At 39.8% G+C, this 20791-nt stretch overlaps 1 protein-coding gene across 13 annotated transcripts in view; it reads left to right on the top strand.

The window, feature by feature from the left end:
- CADPS2 (calcium dependent secretion activator 2) overlaps positions 1–20791 on the top strand; it is a 364417-nt gene that overhangs the window by 61189 nt on the left and 282437 nt on the right. For all 13 annotated transcript variants that reach the window (XM_081957016.1, XM_081957023.1, XM_081957020.1 and 10 more), the window contains exon 2: positions 8286–8399. In XM_081957016.1, the coding sequence (XP_081813142.1) occupies positions 8286–8399 (114 nt within the window). The remainder of the gene's footprint in view (positions 1–8285; positions 8400–20791) is intronic.

Genomic DNA, 20791 nt, shown 5'->3' with positions numbered 1-20791 from the left:
GGTAACAGCTGGGGAGAAGGGAGGGAGGATCCTGGGAAGATTGAGCAGGAAAGTAGGTGGATTGTGAAGATACTTTGTGAAAGCAATCACAATAGTTATTCTGTTCCCAACTCTGGCTTCTGCTCCAATCTACACTACCTTGTTGATCTAAAAAAGATGTTTAACAGTCCCCAAGTAGCCACCAATAATGATATATTTTAGACAACCATGGTGATTCTTACAGCTAACATTCAGCAATAGAAAGGAAATCATTGGATGAAGCGTTTACTGTTCCTTCATTAAGGCCCTTAGCCTGTGCTGTGTTGTTTTATATGTGCTTAGTTTCATCCAGTGGGTTACTTCAGTGATCTTAATTGTTTGAGCTATGTTTTTGTGTCTTAGCATTTTAAGGCTGCTTATAAAGTTGTCATCAGGTCAACTCACGAGACAGCTCCATTTATAGCTTGGATGAAGCTAAATCATGTTTCAGCTGGTTTTTTTTACTGCAATTTAATATGCATGAATGGACATGGTTAACAGAACACTGAAACTGATTTCCCCCCTCATACCCCAAGCCCCATATTATTATGCATACAGGTAGCCCTTAACTTACAACTGTTCATTTAGCAACTGTTTGAAGTTACAATGGCACTGAAAAAAGTGACCCTTCACACTTACGACTGTTTCAGCATCCCCAGGCTCACATGAGCAAAATTTGGGTGTTTGGCAACTGGCGTGTATTTTAAATGCTTGCAGCATCCTGGGTCATGTGATTGCCATTTGCAACCATCTAAGCCAGGCCTGTCAAACTGTTGGCCTGCGGGCCGGATATGGCATGTGAAGGTCACGCCCACCCTGACTCTGCAAAGGCAAAAAAGTCTCAATATGACACTATTCAGCCGTAACACGATCGAGTTTGACATCCTTGTTCTAAACCAGTGTTGGCAAACCTTTTCGGTACTGAGAGCTGAAACTGGAGCGCGCCAGTGCCGGAAACCGTAGGAGCAACTGCCCGGTGTGCATGCGCGCACCGGGAAGATGATCCAGTTTCTGACACGCGGATGTGCACCGGCCACCTGGTCTTCCAATTTCTGGTATGCATGCACATGTGAAGACCAGCTGGCTGGTGCGCATGCGTGCGCTGGAAACCAGAAGATCATCTTCCCAGCGTGTGCATGTGCACCAGGTGGGTGCTCTTCTGGTTCCCAACACTCTGTGCGCATGAAGACCAGCTGGCTGGCACGCCAGGACTCAGAAGAGCAACGGGCAATGGTTCACATGCCCGGAGAGATGGCTCGGCGTGCCACTTCTGGCACAAGTGCCATAAGTTCACCATCACGGTTCTAAACTGTATTTTGACAAGCAAAGTCAATTGGGGAAGTCGGATTTGCTTAACAACTGCATGGATTTGCTCATTAACTGCAATGATTTGTTTAAGAGTCATGGCAAAAAAGCACATGAAATCGGACACAGCCACCTTTCCTAAGGATGGAAAGTCTTGTCCCAATTGTGGTTGTAAATTGAGGCCTACCTATTGGTAACATTTTATGTAGAAGCTTCATATAACATTTCTTCTTACTCTTTCATTTCTGTTTATGTTACTCAGTGGATGAAAAAAAAACCACACGCTATGCTTCTGATTTTATTTTATTTTTAAATATGCTTTTGAGACCTGGAATTTATAGTTTTAAAAAAAGGCTTTTTAAAACAAGGTTTTCTACAAAGATGCCTTTTGGGGTGTCTCGCCACCCCAGAAGCCTTTTTTAGAAAAGAAATGGTGGCAAAGCCGGACTGGTGGGCCTATAGTAAAATAATATATTTTAATTTTGGTGACCCCACCCTTAAGCCTAAGGAAGAGTTAGAATTGGAAGATCATGTCTACCATTGGTTTACATACCGCATTTCTTTTGGCCCCTTGAAATAAGTGCTTGGCCTTATTTTCGGGGAGGTCTTATTATTTTTGAGGTGCAGGAGGCAGTGAGCATGGTCACCTCATGGCTGCTGCTGTGTTGCAATATTTTTGGGGAGGGCTTATTTTAGCGCATGCGCTCAAAACCCCGATTGGGCTTATTATCTGGGAAGGTCTTACTTTTGGGGAAACAGGGTACTTGCAATTGAAAGTAAGATTTAAATTAGATTAAAACAATTATGGATTTGGCATTGCTAAAAATGAATTGGAAATCCTACTGTGCGGCAGTGATAATATTATTGCTAAGGTTTATAAAACGTTATTGAAATTGAATTTGGAAAATGAATGTGTAAAAGCATTGTGTGATTCAGTGGGCAAGGAATTTTGGATATAATGTTGCTTGAACAATGGGAGAATATGTGGGCTGTTTAAAATTTACATTAAATTACAATTTAAAAGAAAATTTTTATAAGATGATGTATCGCTGGTAACATCAGACATGTTATCCATAATGTATACAAGTATTTAAAATGAATGGTGAAAATGTAAATGTAAAGAAGGATCTTTTTCCATTTATGATGGAGATGTGGTAAAGCAAAGAAATATTGGAGTAGGATTCATACTTTAATACAGAAAATTCTTAAAGTGAATATGATTAGATAGAATACTGATTAGATAGATTTGTTATTATAGAAATGGCTATTTTATACTATTATGGAAAAGTAAAAAAATTGAGGTTTGATGTTAATGCCTTATTCTACTGCAGTAGAGGGAGTCGGGAGTTAATTGCTTTTTTTTCTTTTTTCCCCTTCTTCTCATCACTTCTCTCTTCCCCTTTCCCTCCCTTTTGTTTCCTACTATTTGCTTTTATATTTTTGTATTTTATCCTGTAAGGTAATGAAACTGTTAAAACCTGGAAAACAAGTTTTTTATTAGGCTGCAAAGAGTTCATGGACAAGAGACTTACTCTAAAACAGCGTATGTTTTTTCAGTCTGTATAAACTGATTGTTCCTGCATGGGTCATTAGTTGTTATTTCCTCTATAGTTTTCCTATTCATTACATATAGAAGAATCATATTAGAAATGGGCTGGTGGAATAGGAGTAGTAATAGTATGGCATAGAAGTCACCACCCAGTCATTGGCACATCCTAATCACTAATCTGATCTCCAGATTAAAGGTAATATAATGTCGAAGAATTGATTGACAAGGCAGAGGTGGGATTTGAGTTCCAAAGTGCTTTTGGGAATTTACAATGTTCTGCTGGAGAACCCATTTTACTGGAGCCAGGCCTAGAAATCCTAGAACTTGGTCAAGAAATTAAGTGACAAAGCTGATTCTGAGACCTAAATGCCTATTTATAGAAGCCTTATAAAACAGCCCTGTGGGAAGAATTACGTCTCATTTTCATTGGTTACAGAAGAGCAGTTTTAACAATAATTAGAGTCATTTTCTTTGCATATGGCCAGGTGTTCTGCAAGCCATTCAGCAAACAGGTGTATCCATTTCAGCAATGAGATTTTTAAAATTTTTGGTGGAATCTATCTAAAGCCTCTTCTCCATTTGTGTTAATGAGAGCTTGTATTTTCAGCTGCAGAGGAAAAGTGCTCAGTGTATTTGTGTGCTGGGAGGGGCGCAGCTAATTCAATCTGAAGAACCTGTGGCCATCCATTCATAAACTGCTTACTGCTGTGCCAGCTCTCCAATTAAAATTTAATGGATTTCATATTGGATAGGACAGGTCCCTTAAAACATGCAGCAAACCTTGGCTAAGCAGACTGAGCCCTGGTTAGTCCTTGAATGGGGACTACTTGGGAAGAAACAAAACAAAAACCCACATCCACGACGAAGGCAGTACAAAATGACTTCTGAATTATGCCAAGAAAGCTGCAGAAATGTGCCCATGTAAGCCGTGAGGTATTTAGCTCTGCCTGAGGGAGCTTTATTTTCATTGAAAGAAAAATTGCATGTGACAGGCCTTCTGTGCAAACACAGAGATACACAATTGTTTGGGGGGCTAAGGGATGCATTTGGCTTCACGGTACAAAGTAAGCTTACTGGAAGATATAATTTTGATTAATAAAGTGCATGTTAAATGGATTAAATATAAATATTAATCACAGTAAATTTAACTGATTCACCTTCTGTCACACTAAAAAATTAATTTGGTAGCAATATTTGACTAGGCCTTTTGAGGGAATTGTATCTATCATCTATCTATCTATCTATCTATCTATCTATCTATCTATCATCTATCTTATCTATTTATTTAAAACAATATGTATCTGAAGAAACTGCAAAGATTTATAGACTAATTTATGCAAGGAAATATATTTAGCTGCTGGTTTTCTCCTGCAGTAAAATAAAAATTAGTAGATATGTCCCCAATATAGAGCAGTACTTTAGTACAGTGTTTTTTCATGTTTGGCAACTTTAGAATGTATGAACTTCAACTCCATTTTTAAGTCTGAGAGTTAAAATTGACACATCTTAAAGTTGCGAAGTTTGAAAAACAGTGCTTTAGCGTATACAATTTTTGTTAGTTTTTAATTTTATAATTTTGAATAATTTAAAGTGCACGCCTAGCAGGGAATACTGGGAGTTCAACTCTACACATCTTAAAGTTGCTAAGGTGAGAAATATTGTTCTATATATTAGAAGATGAATAAAAGCAACAAATGATTGTTTGAAAAAATTGTTTGATAACAGTCAACATGGATTGTTTTGTTGCCTTCAATACTGGATGGAAAAGGCCAATGCTATAGATAGTTCTTAAGATTTTAATGTGAAAATGTAAATGATTAAGCTAATAGGTAAGTCAAACAGGTGACAATATCTAATCATAAAGCATTTCTGGGAACAATGAATCTATTTAACATACCAGTAATATGAGTGTGAGAAACGGTAATGAATTTCCATCAGCAAACAGTGTTGTTTGCTTTTCGAAAGAAAAATATTTTCCTTGCTTAATCTGAGCTATTCACATTTTAGAGGAAATGGACAGAAGGTTTAGCATTTATTTGTCATGGTTTATTTCTGATGTACTAAATGTCAGAAAAATATTTTAATGACCAGATCCAAAATGACAGACACTCCTCCCCCCAAAAAAATTACAAACTGATTAAAAATCTTGCTGCCATTTTAGCAACAGTTCCTTTGGGCCATCTGGTTCAAGAAACTTAGAAATATTTATGCAATTAACTTGTAGCATTGTAATGAAACATTTATGTAGTGAAATTGGAAATTCCTTGAAGCAATTAAAACATATATTATCCTGTATATAATAGGGATTAATGTAAAAAATATGTTACACTGGTTTACCCTGATTATAACCATGATATTTTAGTTGTAGTTCTCATTTTACTCAACAGAAAGCAATACCTTCACCACATAAACTCTTCTATCTTAGTATTTAGACTAAGCAGAAATACAATTCTGGTTTCTGGTCAATAGCTAATATTTATAAGAAGAGGCATTTTTATTTGGATTTTGGTGGAAAGTTATATGGTTTCTCAGTTCTGGATGACCTGCTGCCATTGATATAGCTCAAATGGATAAATCAAGTTCTCTATTCTTTTTATAGGCCAGGTGTCCCACATCTGTTCTGAAGAGTCAAAAGTCTCTCTAGAAGAGATGTGGGATCATGGAAGAGTACCATAGAAGGGGGGAATAAAGGATAGTTTTTCTTTTAGCGCTCTGGCTGTATATGCTCTTGAAGATCTACCCACCTGCACATCCTCCTCTAATCCCTTTACATTTGCGCTGTGCCGGCCATTCATATATCCCCATGTACCCTGCCCAAACCTCATCACGTGTCCCTCACACCTCCTGCATCCCTGTGCAAGGTTCCCCAACCCTCACCGTCCCTTCCTCACATCTTCACATACCACCTTGTGTCCTCCTCTCAGCAGCAACTGCTTACCTATCTTCTGGCCCTCGGGGCCTTGTAGCTTGGTTGTAGGAAGCCAGTCGGAAGTTCCCTTTCTTAACAACCATGGGATTCAGTTAACAACAGCAACCAGGACTATGGGGATTGCCATTGCTAAGCAATGTGATTGTACTTTAAAACTGCATGACTCAGCTTCTGAAACTTGTCCTAGCCACTTTCAATTTTCACCGCCAGCTTTCCTATTGATCTACTGAAAGCAGCAGAATTGGTCACAAATAGAGATCAGATGATTGTGGGTGCTTCCATTAGTCATAAGTCAGTTGCCAAGCAGCCAAATTTTAATAATGTGACTATGGGGTTGCTGGGATGGCCATATATCTGACCTTTCATTCAGCCCACTGTAATTTTGGACAATGAACAAATAGTCATAAGTTGAGAAATACTTATAATGTGAATGAAGATTGATTGTAAAAAAAAATCTATTTTTGTAATAGGGTTGTCAAAGTTTGGAATATTCTACCTCGTTCAGTTGTCTCAGCTACTAACTTTCATAGTTTTAACTCTAACTTAACTTCTCTAAATCTCACCCCATATTTAAGAGGTCCTTAAGGGGGCTTGTGAACTAATGTGCCTGTTGTCCCTGTCACATTTTCTTTTGCATTTTGCTTGCTTGAATTGGTAATTTTTGTTTGACAAATAAATATTAAAAAAACAATAAAAGAGCAAACTTAGAAAGAAGGAATTTTTTATTGCAATTTTATAAGGTTGGTGGTCTGGCAGCTGCAGAGGATCATAAATGAAACGGATTGTCTGGACCCCTTTCAGCCTGGATTCAGACCAAGTTATGGGAAGGAAATGGCATTGGTTACGCTTATTGATGATCTCTTGCGAAAGCGAGATGGAGTAGTGCAACATCCTTGCTCTCCTTGAGCTCTTAGTGGCTTTTGATACCATCAACCATGGTATCCTTTTGGGCAGGCTACAGGGGCTGGGGCTGAATGACACAGTTCTCTGCTGATTAGGTTCCTTTCTCTGTGGCAGCTATCAATCAGTATTGATAGGGAATGAAAGATCCAGCCTGAGACTGCTATTCTGTGTACTGCTGGGCTTGGTACTTTTTCACTCCTTTTCAACATCTATATTAAATTGGTGTGTGAGACCATCCATCACCATGGGTTGAGGTATATATTGTATGCTGATGACATCCAACTATATATTTCCACTCTTGGTGACCCAAGTGATGCTGCGGCTGTCCTTTTGCAGTACTTGGAGGCTATGGGGGCCTAGTTGGGGGACATCAGACTTTGACTGAACTCTGGTAAGCCTGAATGGCTGGAATACACAGGGCTCTGGGATCCGGAACGTTGTTATCTTTGACTCTGGATGGGGTGGCACAGCCCCAGAAAGACCTGGTCTGCAACTTGGGGATTCTTCTAGACTCGCAATTCCTGTTCAAGGAACAGGTGGCAGTTGCGGCTAGGAGCGCCTTTGCACAATTTTGGGTTATGCACCAATTGCAGCCTTTCCTGGACCAGGATTCCCTGTGCTGACTTGTTCAGTCCCTAGTCATCTCATAACTATTACTGTAATGCACTTTACATGGGGCTACCCTTGAAAAGCATTCAAAAGCTATAGCTTGTGCAGAGTGCAGCAGCTTGGGTAGTTTTGGGGGCTCCAAGAATGGCCCCTGTAACACCACTGCTCTGCAAGCTACATTGGTTACCAGTCTGCTTCCAGGTGCAATTCAAGGTGTTGGTGATCACCTTTAAAGCCCTTCATGGCATGGGCCCAGGTTACTTGAGGGATCGTCTCACCCCACTGGGATTGGTCTATACCACTCGGTCCAGCATGCTGTGGGACCCATCAGCTTAATTATTCTGGCTGGCAGAGTCCAGGAGGAGGGTTTTCTCTGATGTTGCTCCTTCCCTCTTGAACATCTTGCCCCCCAGTGTGAGCTTGGCTCCAACCCTCCTATCTTTTCACACGGGCCTAAAGATGTGCCTGTCAGCTTGAGAACCCAGTGGGGGAACAGGGCCATGGAGGTGGTTGATTGAGTAATAACAGATCCTACCTCCCTCCCCACTCCACCCTCACTCTCCCCATGTGTCTTTGGTTTTAATGTTTGGTTTTAACTTTTTATGTTTTAACTGTAAGTAGCCCAGACATGGGGAACCAGGCAATAAATTTAGATAGATAGATGATAAATAGATAGATGATAGATAGATAGATAGATAGATAGATAGATAGATAGATAGATAGATGATAGATGATAGATAGATGATTGATAGATAGATAGATGATTGATTGATAGATAGATGGATGATAGAGAGAGAGAGAGAGAGAGAAAGATAGATAGATAGATAGATAGATAGATAGATAGATAGATAGATAGATAGATAGATAGATAGATGATGGATGATGGATGATAGATGAGAGAGAGAGAGAGAGAGAGAGAGAGAGAGAGAGAGAAATCTGTGAGCTTTGCTAACAATATTCTTCTTCCTTCAGCTGAACAAACAACAACTACAAGTGGTGAAAGAGCGGTTTCAGGCATTTCTAAATGGAGAGACGCAGATTGTGGCTGATGAAGCTTTTTGCAATGCGGTTCGAAGTTACTATGAAGTAAGTAAAATCTTTTTCTCTAGTGTATTTTTGTGTATGTGCGCGCTCACACATTTGTTCATTTTCCATGAGCCTTTATATTAGCTACTGTACCTAGTGAAAACATTTTAAATGATGTTTTTTGTAATTAGAAGCAGTAAATTAGGGCTGTTTTCTTAAATCAAGGATTCTCTTTTAACATTTGGACTAAACAATCTCCTGCTTCTAGTATTAGGCTGATAGGTGTTTGTCCAAACTTCTGGAATGAAGTCATTATCTACATCAAAGGTTGTTTCAATATTTGAAAAAGAAGAATAAGGAATTCTTCCTAGAATTCTTAGCTAGCAACATCCCTCTTCTGTTATTCTAACATGTGCAGCTAATGTAGATATATGGGAAATTGTGCCAATATGAAGGAGCCACGGATAGCATTGCTTTTTCACATGCCTGTATCCCAACCCAATATTGATTGTCAGAAACCTTGTTGAGTTTTGCCTCTTGGAGACTGGATTAGGATCTGTTTGAACGAGAAGAATATTTTCCTTTTCCACAACTGGCAAAATATACATTTCCTATCCAATTTCTTTTCAGTTATTTTATAATGGGACACAGACTTGTTCATGAAATCATCCTTCTCTGAAGAACTATCCTTATTTCCAAGTTTGGTGTTTAGCAGAAGCCTTGACCCTTGAACCCTGTGCTCACCCCTTTTCTCCATAGTTTGTCCATGTGTGAAGGTTAAATAGCTTTGGTCTACCTTCTTCATGTCTGCTGGCTAGAACAACTCCCTAGAGATGAGAGATGTTGGACATATTCAGTTTGGAAATCATTTATTCATTAAAATGAATGTAACCCTTAAAGCAGGGGTGTCCAAACTTGGGAACTTTAAGACTTGTGGAGTTGAAGTCCACAAGTCTTAAAGTTCCCAAGTTTGGACACCCCTGCCTTAAAGCGTCAACACTTGTTTTTTCACAGAATGAGAAAATGTGAGATAGTTTTAACATATAGACAGGCATTATTCTACTAGACTTCAACAAATTATTGAAAATCTGGCATGGAGGCTTGTCACATTGGATCAGAGGAGTTATGCCAGCTGATTTATTGTAGCTTTTAGTAAAATGTACAGCTATGAAAGACATATAGAACCTTTTATCTTTCACATTTTATTTTGATGTACATCTTTCTTCAAAAGTATTTGTTTTACCCTTTTGTGTCCTAGTGCATTGGCCCTTTATTATAGTGTTCAAGGAATGAGCTCCTTGAAGGGCTGCTGGGATTAATGCTTTAAAAGAGCTGGATCTAAGGTTCAGAATGCTAGGGATATGTTTGCTTATACTTTCAACAAGAGGAGCAGATGGGTAGGAAAGTAGGATGAGCATGTATAGATGTTTCTTGGTTCTGCATCTTTGTTCTTAGTGCTGGATTACAACTATAGTAGCAAGACCTTGATTAAAATTCAACCTGTGAGAATGAAGGTCACAGGAGAGCTTGAACACTTTTCTTACCTTCCTTATAAAATTTTATTGTACACAATAAATGGCAAGCGATATCAAATGATTGCCCTAAAGTTTGTGAGGGAATCAGTGGAATAAAAAACATTCCAGTCAATCAATCGTACTTAAATACTTGAATCTTCCAAGTAGGTAAGGTATTCTTCTACCAATGTTGGTCGGGACTGAAAAGTTTATGGAAGCAAGGCAAAGTATTTAATGATCTTTTGCTTTGCTTTCATAAAATTGCCAATCCCACCCCCCAAAATAGAGTTTTCAGTTGGTCAGACTGAGGGATATGTACATCTAGTAATGTAGTAATTATTTCCATATTTGGAATGAGAAGGAGGGCATGACGGCTCAGCAGTTAAAGATGCCAACTTTGTCATCTGGAAAGCTGGCAGCCTGGGTTCGAGACCCAAATGCTGCCTGACGGGTGAGCTTCCCCATTGCCCCATTCCTTGCCAACCTAGCAGTTTGAAAGCATGCAAATGCAAGTAGATAAATATGTACAATATTTACACAGTGGAAGGTAACAGCGTTCAGTGTGCTTCGCTCTATAGTCATGCTGGCTACATAACCAGAGAAGTGTCTTTGGACAATGCTGGTTCCCCCAGCTAGGAAACAGAAATGAAGGTTATGAGATGTCTCTAGAGTCAGAAACAAGTAGACAGGGAAAAGAAACATTTATTTTTAATTTTGGTATTAGAGATGCCTGAAAACAAACAGTTGAAATTAATCACTTAAAATATTTTTTCCTATATACCTGTATATACCTGCCATAAGTTCGTGATGGTGAACCTATGGCATGCTTGCCACAGGTGGCACGTGGAGCCCTTTCTGCAGGCATGCCAGCTGTTGCCCAGCTCAGCTCCACTGCGCAGCTCAGCTCAGCTCCAGTTCAGCTCCCCCGGCCAGCTGATTTTGGGGTCTCTGCCATGCATGTGGGAGATGCATGTGCATGTGTGGAGGGCATGGGGGGGGGTGCATTCGTGCATGTGAGGGAAAGCGTGTGGGTGCAGCGCCCCTCCCCCATGGCCCATTTTTGGTCCCAGGACACTTTATGGAAGCCCAAAACCAGTGGTGGATTTCTACCGGTTTGGCCAAACCAGTAGTGGTTTGGCGGCCTGGGTCGCCGGAACTGGCAGCGACCCAGACCTGCCATGCTCCCAACCAATTCTATTGTCATGCGCATGCGCATGCGCATGCAGCATGCAGCAAACACACATGCATGGCGCGGCCATGAGCAAACCGGCAGTACCAACTGCCGGAACCAAACCCTGCCCAAAATGGGCCATGGGGGGGGGTGGTCACGTGCGCATGCGTGGGGGGTGGGAGATTGCAGGGGGTCACGCGCACGGGGGTGTTGCACATGTATTGCATTATGGGTGTTGGCACACACACACACACATGTACAGTCATGCCCGCGTGTGTGCTTTCAGCACACGAGGACATAACGGTTGGCCATCACTGCTATAGGCTAAATAGGGAAGCCTCACAAATAAGGAAATGAGTAGATGTGTCTGTGGCTAAAAGCCAAACAGAAATAATGGTCCAGAAGGGTTTAATTTATACAATCTAGGGAGAGGAATGAATGTGTTTTTTTGTAATAGCCTCTAATGGAAAACAAATTACCTTCTCTGAATAGTCTGTAGTGACAGCAGTGATATTTACTGGTAGGAGACTGGAGGCAGAGAGTGGTAACAAAGCTTTGTTCGATTTACATTTTTTATGGTGGCACTTCACTGAAGGGCAGCGTGGGAAATCGGAATCTTTTACAAGTTAGTATTCTCTTTAGAATCTAAAGAAACAGTTGTAACTGTCAAAACAAATGTTCTTATTATTTCATATTCCCCTTTGGAGGCAAAATTAAGACCTCACTGAACAAAGAAAGGGATTGATTAAAAAAATAAATGCAGTCTGGATGCAGAGGATTTGGTTTGTTTCCTTTTGATTGAGACAATCCTTAAAGCATCATGGCTTGATAAATTAATGGCTTCCTCAACTTACATTGGATGCCGCAAAGTCTGAAGCAATTTTGTTTACTCTGAAATAACTGCCTCCTTCAGGAGTTGGTCACACTGTTTGTTTGTTTGTTTATTTATTTGGATTTATATGCCGCCCTTCTCCAAAACTGCCTGATTTGCTGTGGGCACCAAAACCTTTAACTTACAAATTGGATATTTCACTTTAGCAAATAGAAGCTGATGGTCTAGTCCAGTATTTCCCCACATGGCTGGAGAATTCTGTGAGCTAAAAATCCACACATCTTTAAATTGCCAAGGTTCAGAAATACTAGCTTTTCAGTGTAAAACTTCCCTTTCTCGCCTCACTTTACATACTTTATGGAGTTTGCCAAAAGTGCTTAATATATATTACATGATGCCTTGCATGGTTAGGACACCAGCTTGGCAAGTACAAAGCCTGTGTTCGAGACCCGTAGGGCAGGAGGAGCTCCCATCATTTGCTTCAGCTCATGCCAGGGACATGAAAGGATCCCTCAACCGGGCATCCCCCGAGCAACGGTAGTATCATCGACTAATCATTTTAACCTACAATAGCAATAGCACTTAGACATATACCGCTTTACAGTGATTTACAGCCCTCTCTAAGTGGATTACAGAGTCAGCCTATTGGCCCCAACAATCTGGGTCCTCATTTTACCGACCTCAGAAGGATGGAAGGATGAGTCAACCCTGAGCTTGGTGAGATTCGATCTGCCAAACTGCTGGCAGCCAGTGATCAGCAGAAGTAGCCGTCAGTACTGCACTCTAACCACTGCGCCACGGTGCGTTGGTGCTTCTGACATGAGTGTGATGTGATTATTTTATTACATTTGTTTGCCGCTCATCTCCACAAAGTCAACATTATATATACATACATACACATACATACATACACATCAGTGGTGGGATTCAAATAATTTAACAACCGGTTCTCTGCCCTAATGACCAACTGGGTAGGTGTGGCTTGGTGGTCATGTGACTGGATGGGCGTGGCCAATTCAACATCACTCACGTCGATGAGCGCTTCGTCTTAGCTGTTAGAATGTAATAAGGGTTAACCGGAGAGGCAGTTTCTGTAAGCAGGGCAACAAAGATTAGGCTAGAAACAACACCAGAATGTTTCCTTCCCGCCTTCCTTACAGGATTAGCCCTGTAAAGTGGAAAAAAACAAAATAAAATTTCTTGCGACAACCTGTTCTCCGAACTGCTTAGAAAGTTAACAACTGGTCCTCCCGAATAGGTGCGAACTGGCTGAATCCCACCACTGATACACATATACATATATACACATACATACCTGCATACACACACACACATACACACACACACACATGTATGTATGTATGTATGTATGTATGTATGTATGTATGTATGTATAAATATATAAAATGTTTTATTGTCTTTTAAATATGTATATCTGATAGGTTCATAAGAATTGCTTTTCTTTAATTAAATGTTTCCCATCATGGTGCTTAATGAAAACTTCCTCTTTCCTTTTCCTTTTAGAAAAAAACTTACTGTGAGGGAGAAAGGATATTTAATTCCATATTGTGCACATTTTCTCTCTTTCTCTGTCCTTCATACTTTGCAGAAGATCCTTTTATTATGGCAGCTCACAAAATCTTATACCCTCTTTTCTTTGGAGTGGCTTTATTTTTTCAAGGAGACAAAGTAACTTTGCACATGATTAACATAATAAGCAAAGACTCCTGGGATGGTGTTGAACATGTTTACTGTTGCTGGTAGCATCTCTCAGCAAATGGGACTCTTCATGAGTTTGTCAAAAGGCTGACCTTTAACCATCGCAGTCATTAATAAATTATCAAACAGTGAAAATAGAGAGCTGATTTGCATCAGACGAAGCATGGAATTCTTTGATATGGGGAACACTTAGGATAGGCGGAATATTTAGGTTAAGGGGGGAAATCCAGTTTATCTGCAGGACTGCTTTTCCCTAAGGACATCTACCTGTCCTATGAGGTCAGATGCTTCTAGAACTTTCCCCTAAATACTGCCATCTGATGAGAGCTAGGAAGTGTGACTTTTCCATGGCAGCCCTATGGCACACTCTGCCCCGCCCTCAAAGTTTCGGAGGCCTCCATCCCCCCGGCCTTCTGTAAAACTTTTTGAAGACATAGCTTCTACCCCAAGCTTGGGATAAGATTGGATAACTGTATATTAAAAGTTTGACTTTGTGCCAAGTTTTTTTTTAATGATATGTGAAGTTTCAATTCACTTGCTTCTATTACCCTGTAAGACTGCTTTCTTCCAGACATATTTAAAGTATGTTGTATAATTGAAATGTATTCTGTTTTCCCAAACGTGCTTTCAGGTGCCATGACTATTGGCCATTTTGTGCTATTTCACTTTTATTGTATGAAGACTACATAGTATTGAAGGCTTAGGAAGCAAAACAGCAGTTAAGACTGCACCGTATATTCTGCTAAATGTCTTTGCAAGCACTAGATATTTATCAGGGTCATTATTTTTATTGCTTTAATTGGTTTTTTTTTTAAAAAAAAAACTCTTAACAGGAGCCATCATTACGAGCCTCTATGCTCTGCACAGTAAATATTTTTATAATATTTTGTTCTTAATTTTTTGGGAAGCTGCCAAGAATCACCTTTAATGGAAGATTTTCCTTATATTGTTTTCGTTTCTATAATGCAGAATTCCCCAGCCAGCCATGCTGGCTGGGGAATTCTGGGAGTTGAAGTCCACAAGTCTTAAAGTTCCCAAGTTTGGACACCCCTGCTATAATGGATCTTGATATTTGAGATATACTGCAAGTGGCATAACAATATTTGTGCATTAAGTTATCAACAATATGATTATTTGTGGCTCCATTAATTCAGTTACACTGTGTAACTACAGGTAGTCCTCGACCGATGACCACAATTGAGCCAAAATTTTATGTTGCTAAGTGAGACATTTGCTAAGACATTTGTTAAGACATTTGACTTTTCCATTGACTTTGCTTGTCAGAAGATTACAAAAAGGTGATCACATGCCCTGGGACACTGCCACTGTCATGAATATGAGTCAATTGCCAAGCGTCTGAATTTTTATCACATGATCGCAGGGATGCGGCAACAGTCACAATTGTGAAAAACGGTCAAGTCACTTTTCTCAGTGCCATTGTAACTTTGAACAGTCACTAAATGAACTGTTGTAAGTTGTGGACCACTTGTATCTCTATCAAACAGTTTTAACTGGTAAACATCCAAACTGCATTTAGATGTAGAAGCAGTCTTCAATAAAAGTGTTAGAAGCAATCTTCAATGAATAAATATTTGCCTACTAACCAGCCTGTTGAACAAGAAGGCTCAGCTAAAGAAGGTTCATATCAGCAACTACATCTCATCATCACCATCATTTTAGCCATTGCTTATCCACTGCAGGATGAGGGCCTCTTCTGCATGTTTCCAACCAATACGGTCCTGAACTTTCTTTTGCCAATTGGGCCCACAATACCTGCTGATATCATCGATCCATCATGTTTTAGGTCCCTTTCCTGGATGCTTTTTATGAAGTGGGATCCATTCTATGACCGCCTTGTTCCACCTGCCATCAGTTCTACTTGATAGACCATTTCCATGACCAGCCCATTTCCATTTCAATTCTTGATGATATCGTAACTTTTGTTCTCTAATCCACATAAAGGTTTTTCTATCTTGTCTTGTAATTCTGAGTATGTGTCTTTCTATAGCTCTTTGCACCACTCATAGCTTTTGTATCAATTGTGAGGTTAGTGTCCATATTTCACTAGCATACGTTAGAGCAGGTAGCACAACTGACCAAAAACCTTTCTCTTCAGGCAATAGGGAAAGGTTGTTCTTGAAAATTATGTTTAGCTTGCCAAATGCCTCCCAACCACATTTAACATGCTGTTCAACTTCCTTTATTGTATCATCTTCCATTGAGATCATTGGCCGAAGTATATGTAGTGGTCTACTATGTTTAGTTCTTCTCCAGATACCAAAAAAAAATCTTTCTTTAGTGAATTTACTAAACCTCTTTTTCAGGTTTATTTTTAAGTTAAGTGGTTCTTCTGCTTCATGCAGCTCGAGTCCCTTCGGCACCGCCCTGAGTCCCTTCGGGGAGAGGGAGCGGTTTATAAATCTAAATAAAGTAAAGTTATGTCTAGCCTGGGTCTTATGAGAAGAGAACATCATCATCTCTCAAATCTTAAGTGATTTAAATAGGTACCATTGATTTGTATTCCATCTTTTTCCCATTCTAGTTTGCGAAATACTTCTTCAAGGCGGGCTGAGAAAAGGATAGGTGATATTGTATCACCTTGCTGTACACACAACTAGACTTTCATTGGCAGAATAAATTGGATTATAGTTGTGTGTGCACATGCATGCAGTTGTGCCTTCAAGTCAGTTTTGACTCCTAATGCTGCCTGAAGCAGTGCTTGCAGGTTTTTTTGGCAATTTTTAAAATCATAATTAAAGTTCTTATTAAAAGTTAATATTGCGAAAGAAAAGACAGTCTGTCCATTTTCCTTCTTATTTTTCCCCTACTGTTTTCAAGAATCCCGTTCATGTCATCCCTCCATTTCTCAAGTGCAGGCATGGCCAAGTTCTGATGTTTCACTTACTTCTTAATGTTCATTTGTTCCTTGTCAGCCATTGAATAGTGACTGAAATAAACAGAAAGATCTAACTGTCTTTAGCATTGTTGGTAAGATACAAAGCGAAAGTGAATGGATGACATTTATAACAGCACAAAGCTGTTGGCCATTGCAAGGACCATATATGTTGACAGCATCCTGCCAATGAGATCCCAAAACTGCTGATTAGTACTGTTGACAATGTCAGAAGAGTCCATTAAAGTGACAATTGCCACCTCTTAAAGAAAAAGGCACCCTGTCATCCGTGTTGGTGAGCCTTCTTCTAAGGTAACTTTCTAAAGGAGTAGTAATAAAATTTAAGCAGTACTTAGAATATGTTCCTTTCCTCTGCAGAGCAAGGAACAATCAAAGTAGCTAGGGAGGAGAAATTCCAGAGAAAGATATGCCCTATAGAATAAAATGTGGCAATTGTTCTAATAAGTGTACTAATTACTTGTGTATATAATCAATATTTCATTAACTATTACCTGCTACAAGGTTGTAAATGAACAGTCTTATTGAGAGGATATGTCTACAGGGTTGCATATGCAGAATAAAATTTCCATTATATTCAGACTATCTTGGTCAGCCACCGTGTTTACTAATAGCATAGGTGTGCAATTTTTTAAAATGTTTTGTTAATGTTAAAATATATACAGTATATTGCATAAGCTTACATCGAATTTGCAGTGTATTGTAACTGAAATAATGCTTTGTATTAGACATTGCTAATACCTTTCTGCCGCCAGATTTGGATTTAAAAACTTGTGTTCTACTCATCACTACTCATGGTGATCATGATGACTATTATCCTAGGGGCTTTTCTTTCAAATCTTAATAATGGTATTTATAATCTAGCATCTATGATTTGAAAAATGGAAGGCCAACCCTACATTTTGTCATTCAGATTGCAATATACACAAAGTACAAAACAGGGAACTGAGTATTACTGATGAGCCCTGGTGTTAGAAAAAATATATTTGTCACGCTGCAGAACCAGATCTATTTCTGAAGGTTCTGAATCTCTTGGTATTTGTTCTACAAAAATCCCTCCCCCCCAAAAAAACAACAACAAAGGAAAAACAGGTTTTGAACAAACTGAAGGGCTGATAGAAAGATAATTTTGATGGTAACTAATGGAGAGATCAGTCTAGTAGTTCAAATAAAACAGTCTAGTAGCATGTATTTGTTCTTGAATATGCAGCATTTCTAAAGCACTTAGATGCCTTTGCCTCTACTTATAGCTTTTCCAATTTATTTAGTGAATTGTTTATGTAATTAGAATATATTTTCTTTAAAAAAAACACTGTCCCCTTTCTTTCGAATAAGCAGTAAAAGTCTGATGGGGTTACAGGGGATCCCTAATTGATTTATTTCTAGGAAGAGGCATTGGAGTTTCAATTCATCCTGGTAAATTTGGAGTCCTAAATGTATGTCTATTAATCAAAGAGCTGTAGTGTGAGATTACAAGATAGTGGTCCCCATTGAATTCAACCCTGTAAATGTTTTATTTTAATACATCATAAAAGAATAAAAGAATAACTTAGATTTGTTTAGGTATTTTGGTTTTCTCCTCTGTAATAATAGGAACCATTACCCCTTATGGAGTTGGAAAAAATTGATCAATTTCTTGCAAGGGACTGTCACATTCTGATTTGCTACTGTACTATTATCCCAGGAGAGTCCAATTTCTTTTATCTCTGCCTCAGTGAGATCACTGTTGGGTGACTGCAAAAATGACTCCATCTCACTGATTATATGCTTCATTTTGATTCCGTTCTTTCAATCTGTAGTTTCAATCTGTTATGCCCTTTGAGAACTGATTGCTTTGATTTGGGATAAAACTCACCTTGAGAAGTAACAGTACCAAACCCAAGTATGTCCAACATCAATTAGAAAACATGATTTGCATGTACATTTAATCTTAGTCTGCTTCAAAAGATGGTGTATCCTAGCTTAGAATCTATGGTTATGTTAGACCAGGAGTGTCAAACTCAAGGCCTGGGGGCTGGATCCAGCCTGCAGGGTGCTTAGATCTGCCCACGGGCTCATCTGGGAAACATCAAAGGACCGTCCCATGGTGCCTCTACTAGCGAAAACAGAGCTCAGGAGGGCTGCTCACGGCCCTTCCGAGTTCTGTTTTTGCTGGCAGAAGGTTGCAGGAAGCTGTGGCAACTGAAAACAGAGCTTGGGAGCCCATTTTCGCTAGCAGAGCGCTCAGGCTACCATAGGCGCTCCAGACACAAAGACATCGAGCTGACCACGCCCTCCCCTTGGCCCCACAAGGTCAAACATAACCCTGATGCAACCCTTACTGAAATCAGGTTTGACACCCCAATGTTAGATATTTATCATCAGAATCAGCAAAATTAAAGTTTACATCTCTTCAAGTTACCATGTTTTTCAGAGTATAAGACACACCTTTTTTCCTCAAAAAAGAGGCTGAAAATCTGGGTGTGTCTTACACATCGAACACAGCATTTTTTTTTTGCCTCCCGAAGCCCAGCCCCTTTCACAAAAATGGTGGTGCGTAGCCAGCAGGGATGGGGAAGGCAGAAATGAGCAAAAATGGGCCATTTTTTAAAAATAATTTTTTATTTATTTATTTTCCTTTAAAAAACAAGACAACACATACAGAACAAAAGCAAGGAGAAATGACAACTTTCTTCAATTTCATCAAGCATGTTGTTTGGTTACAAGTTTTTGTGCAACAGTTTTTACAATTAAAAATAAAGTCACTGTTATCCATTGAACATAACTAAATATTTCATTGAGCATTATGATTACCATTAATATTCTTTCATTTGTATCAGCCCTTATTTCCTTGAATCCATAATTATCTATTAAGTAACAATAAGTCTTTATAGAATTATAGAATTATAATATCTAGAGCAGCGATGGCGAACCTTTTTTGGCTCATGTGCCACAAGTGGGGGGAGCACAGGGGGGTCGTGTGCGGGCGTGCCGCACCCATAATGCAATGCGCGACCCCCCCAGTGCACATGCGCACACAACAGGCACCCCCTGATTTTTACATGCTTTTTTCGCCCTCCCCAGGCTCCAGAGACTTTATAGGAGCCTGGGGAGGGCGAAAAGAGCCTCCCCCGCCACCCCGGAGGCCCTCCGGAGGCTTCAGGGATGATCCGGAGGCTTCCCTGAAGCCTTCGGAACGCTTAAAACAACCCTCCGAGCAAACCGGAAGTCACTCATGAAGCCTCCGGAGGGGGGACGGGGGGGGCTCTTTTCACCCTCCCCAGGCTCCTATAAAGCCTCTGGAGCCTGGGGAGGGCGAAAAATGGCTTTTAAAAATGGTGAACTCAGCTGGCCAGCGGGCGCATGCATGCTGGCCAGCTGACAGGGCAGCGCCTCACGTGCCCTGACCAATGGCTACGCGTGCCACCTGTGGCACGCGTGCCATAGGTTCGCCATCACTGCTCTAGAGAGTAAAAACAAAGATTAAAACAAAAGATTCCCATTAATTCATATTGCACATTTATACTTTCAATTAACCATAATGTCTTCAATCATCCACAACTCCAAATATAATTTTCCATTGTTAATTATTAATCCATATTTCAATTCATATATGTATCCATTGTTCATTACATCATCATTAGTCCATTTAGTATAGCAGAAATCTTTATAGTATAGAATGATCACTACCTACAGTTATAACTAGAAGTTCAAATCATCCCACTCTTATACATTTTTGTCGTCCCTCCCCAGCCGCCAGCAGCACTCTATAAGCCTCCATAAGGCTATGTATGCAATTTTTTTTTTACAAAAATCAGGCATGTTTTCATGAAAAACGAGCCAATTTTTGCTCATTTTGCCCCCCCCCCCCCCGGGAGCACTCTGCAAGCTCCCCCAAGGCTATTCATGCCTTTTATTTGAAAAAAATGGGCCCATTTTCACGAAAAAATGGGCCGTTTGGGGGAGGTTTGCAGAGTGCAAAAACCTTTTTTTTCCCTTTTGGAAAGCTCTTTAGTTAGAGTGATTGATGAGAATTACATTGATCAAGTGCTGTGCCAGCTGAAACAAGTCTTAGGTGTTGCAGGTTGTCAGGGATTTCCTTCTCCAGCACATGGATAAATACACCTGGAAACATCTACTTACCTACCTACCTACTCTCTCTCTCCCTACCTACCTACTGTATTTCTCTCTCTCTCTCTCTCCAGTCTAGTTTGTCGTAAATCAGGTGTTTGGTAAATAGAATTTACAGATCCAAATGCAGTCATGAATTGTAACCTTGCTAATTAGTAAATCTCAAATAAAACACAGAGTAGCCTGATTTACTAA

Source organism: Natrix helvetica (genome assembly GCF_964273705.1).
Source record: "Natrix helvetica genome assembly, chromosome: 6".
Lineage (NCBI taxonomy): Eukaryota > Metazoa > Chordata > Lepidosauria > Squamata > Natricidae > Natrix > Natrix helvetica.
The sequence above is the reverse complement of the archived record's forward strand: the minus strand, read 5'-3'. Positions and strand labels throughout refer to the sequence as shown.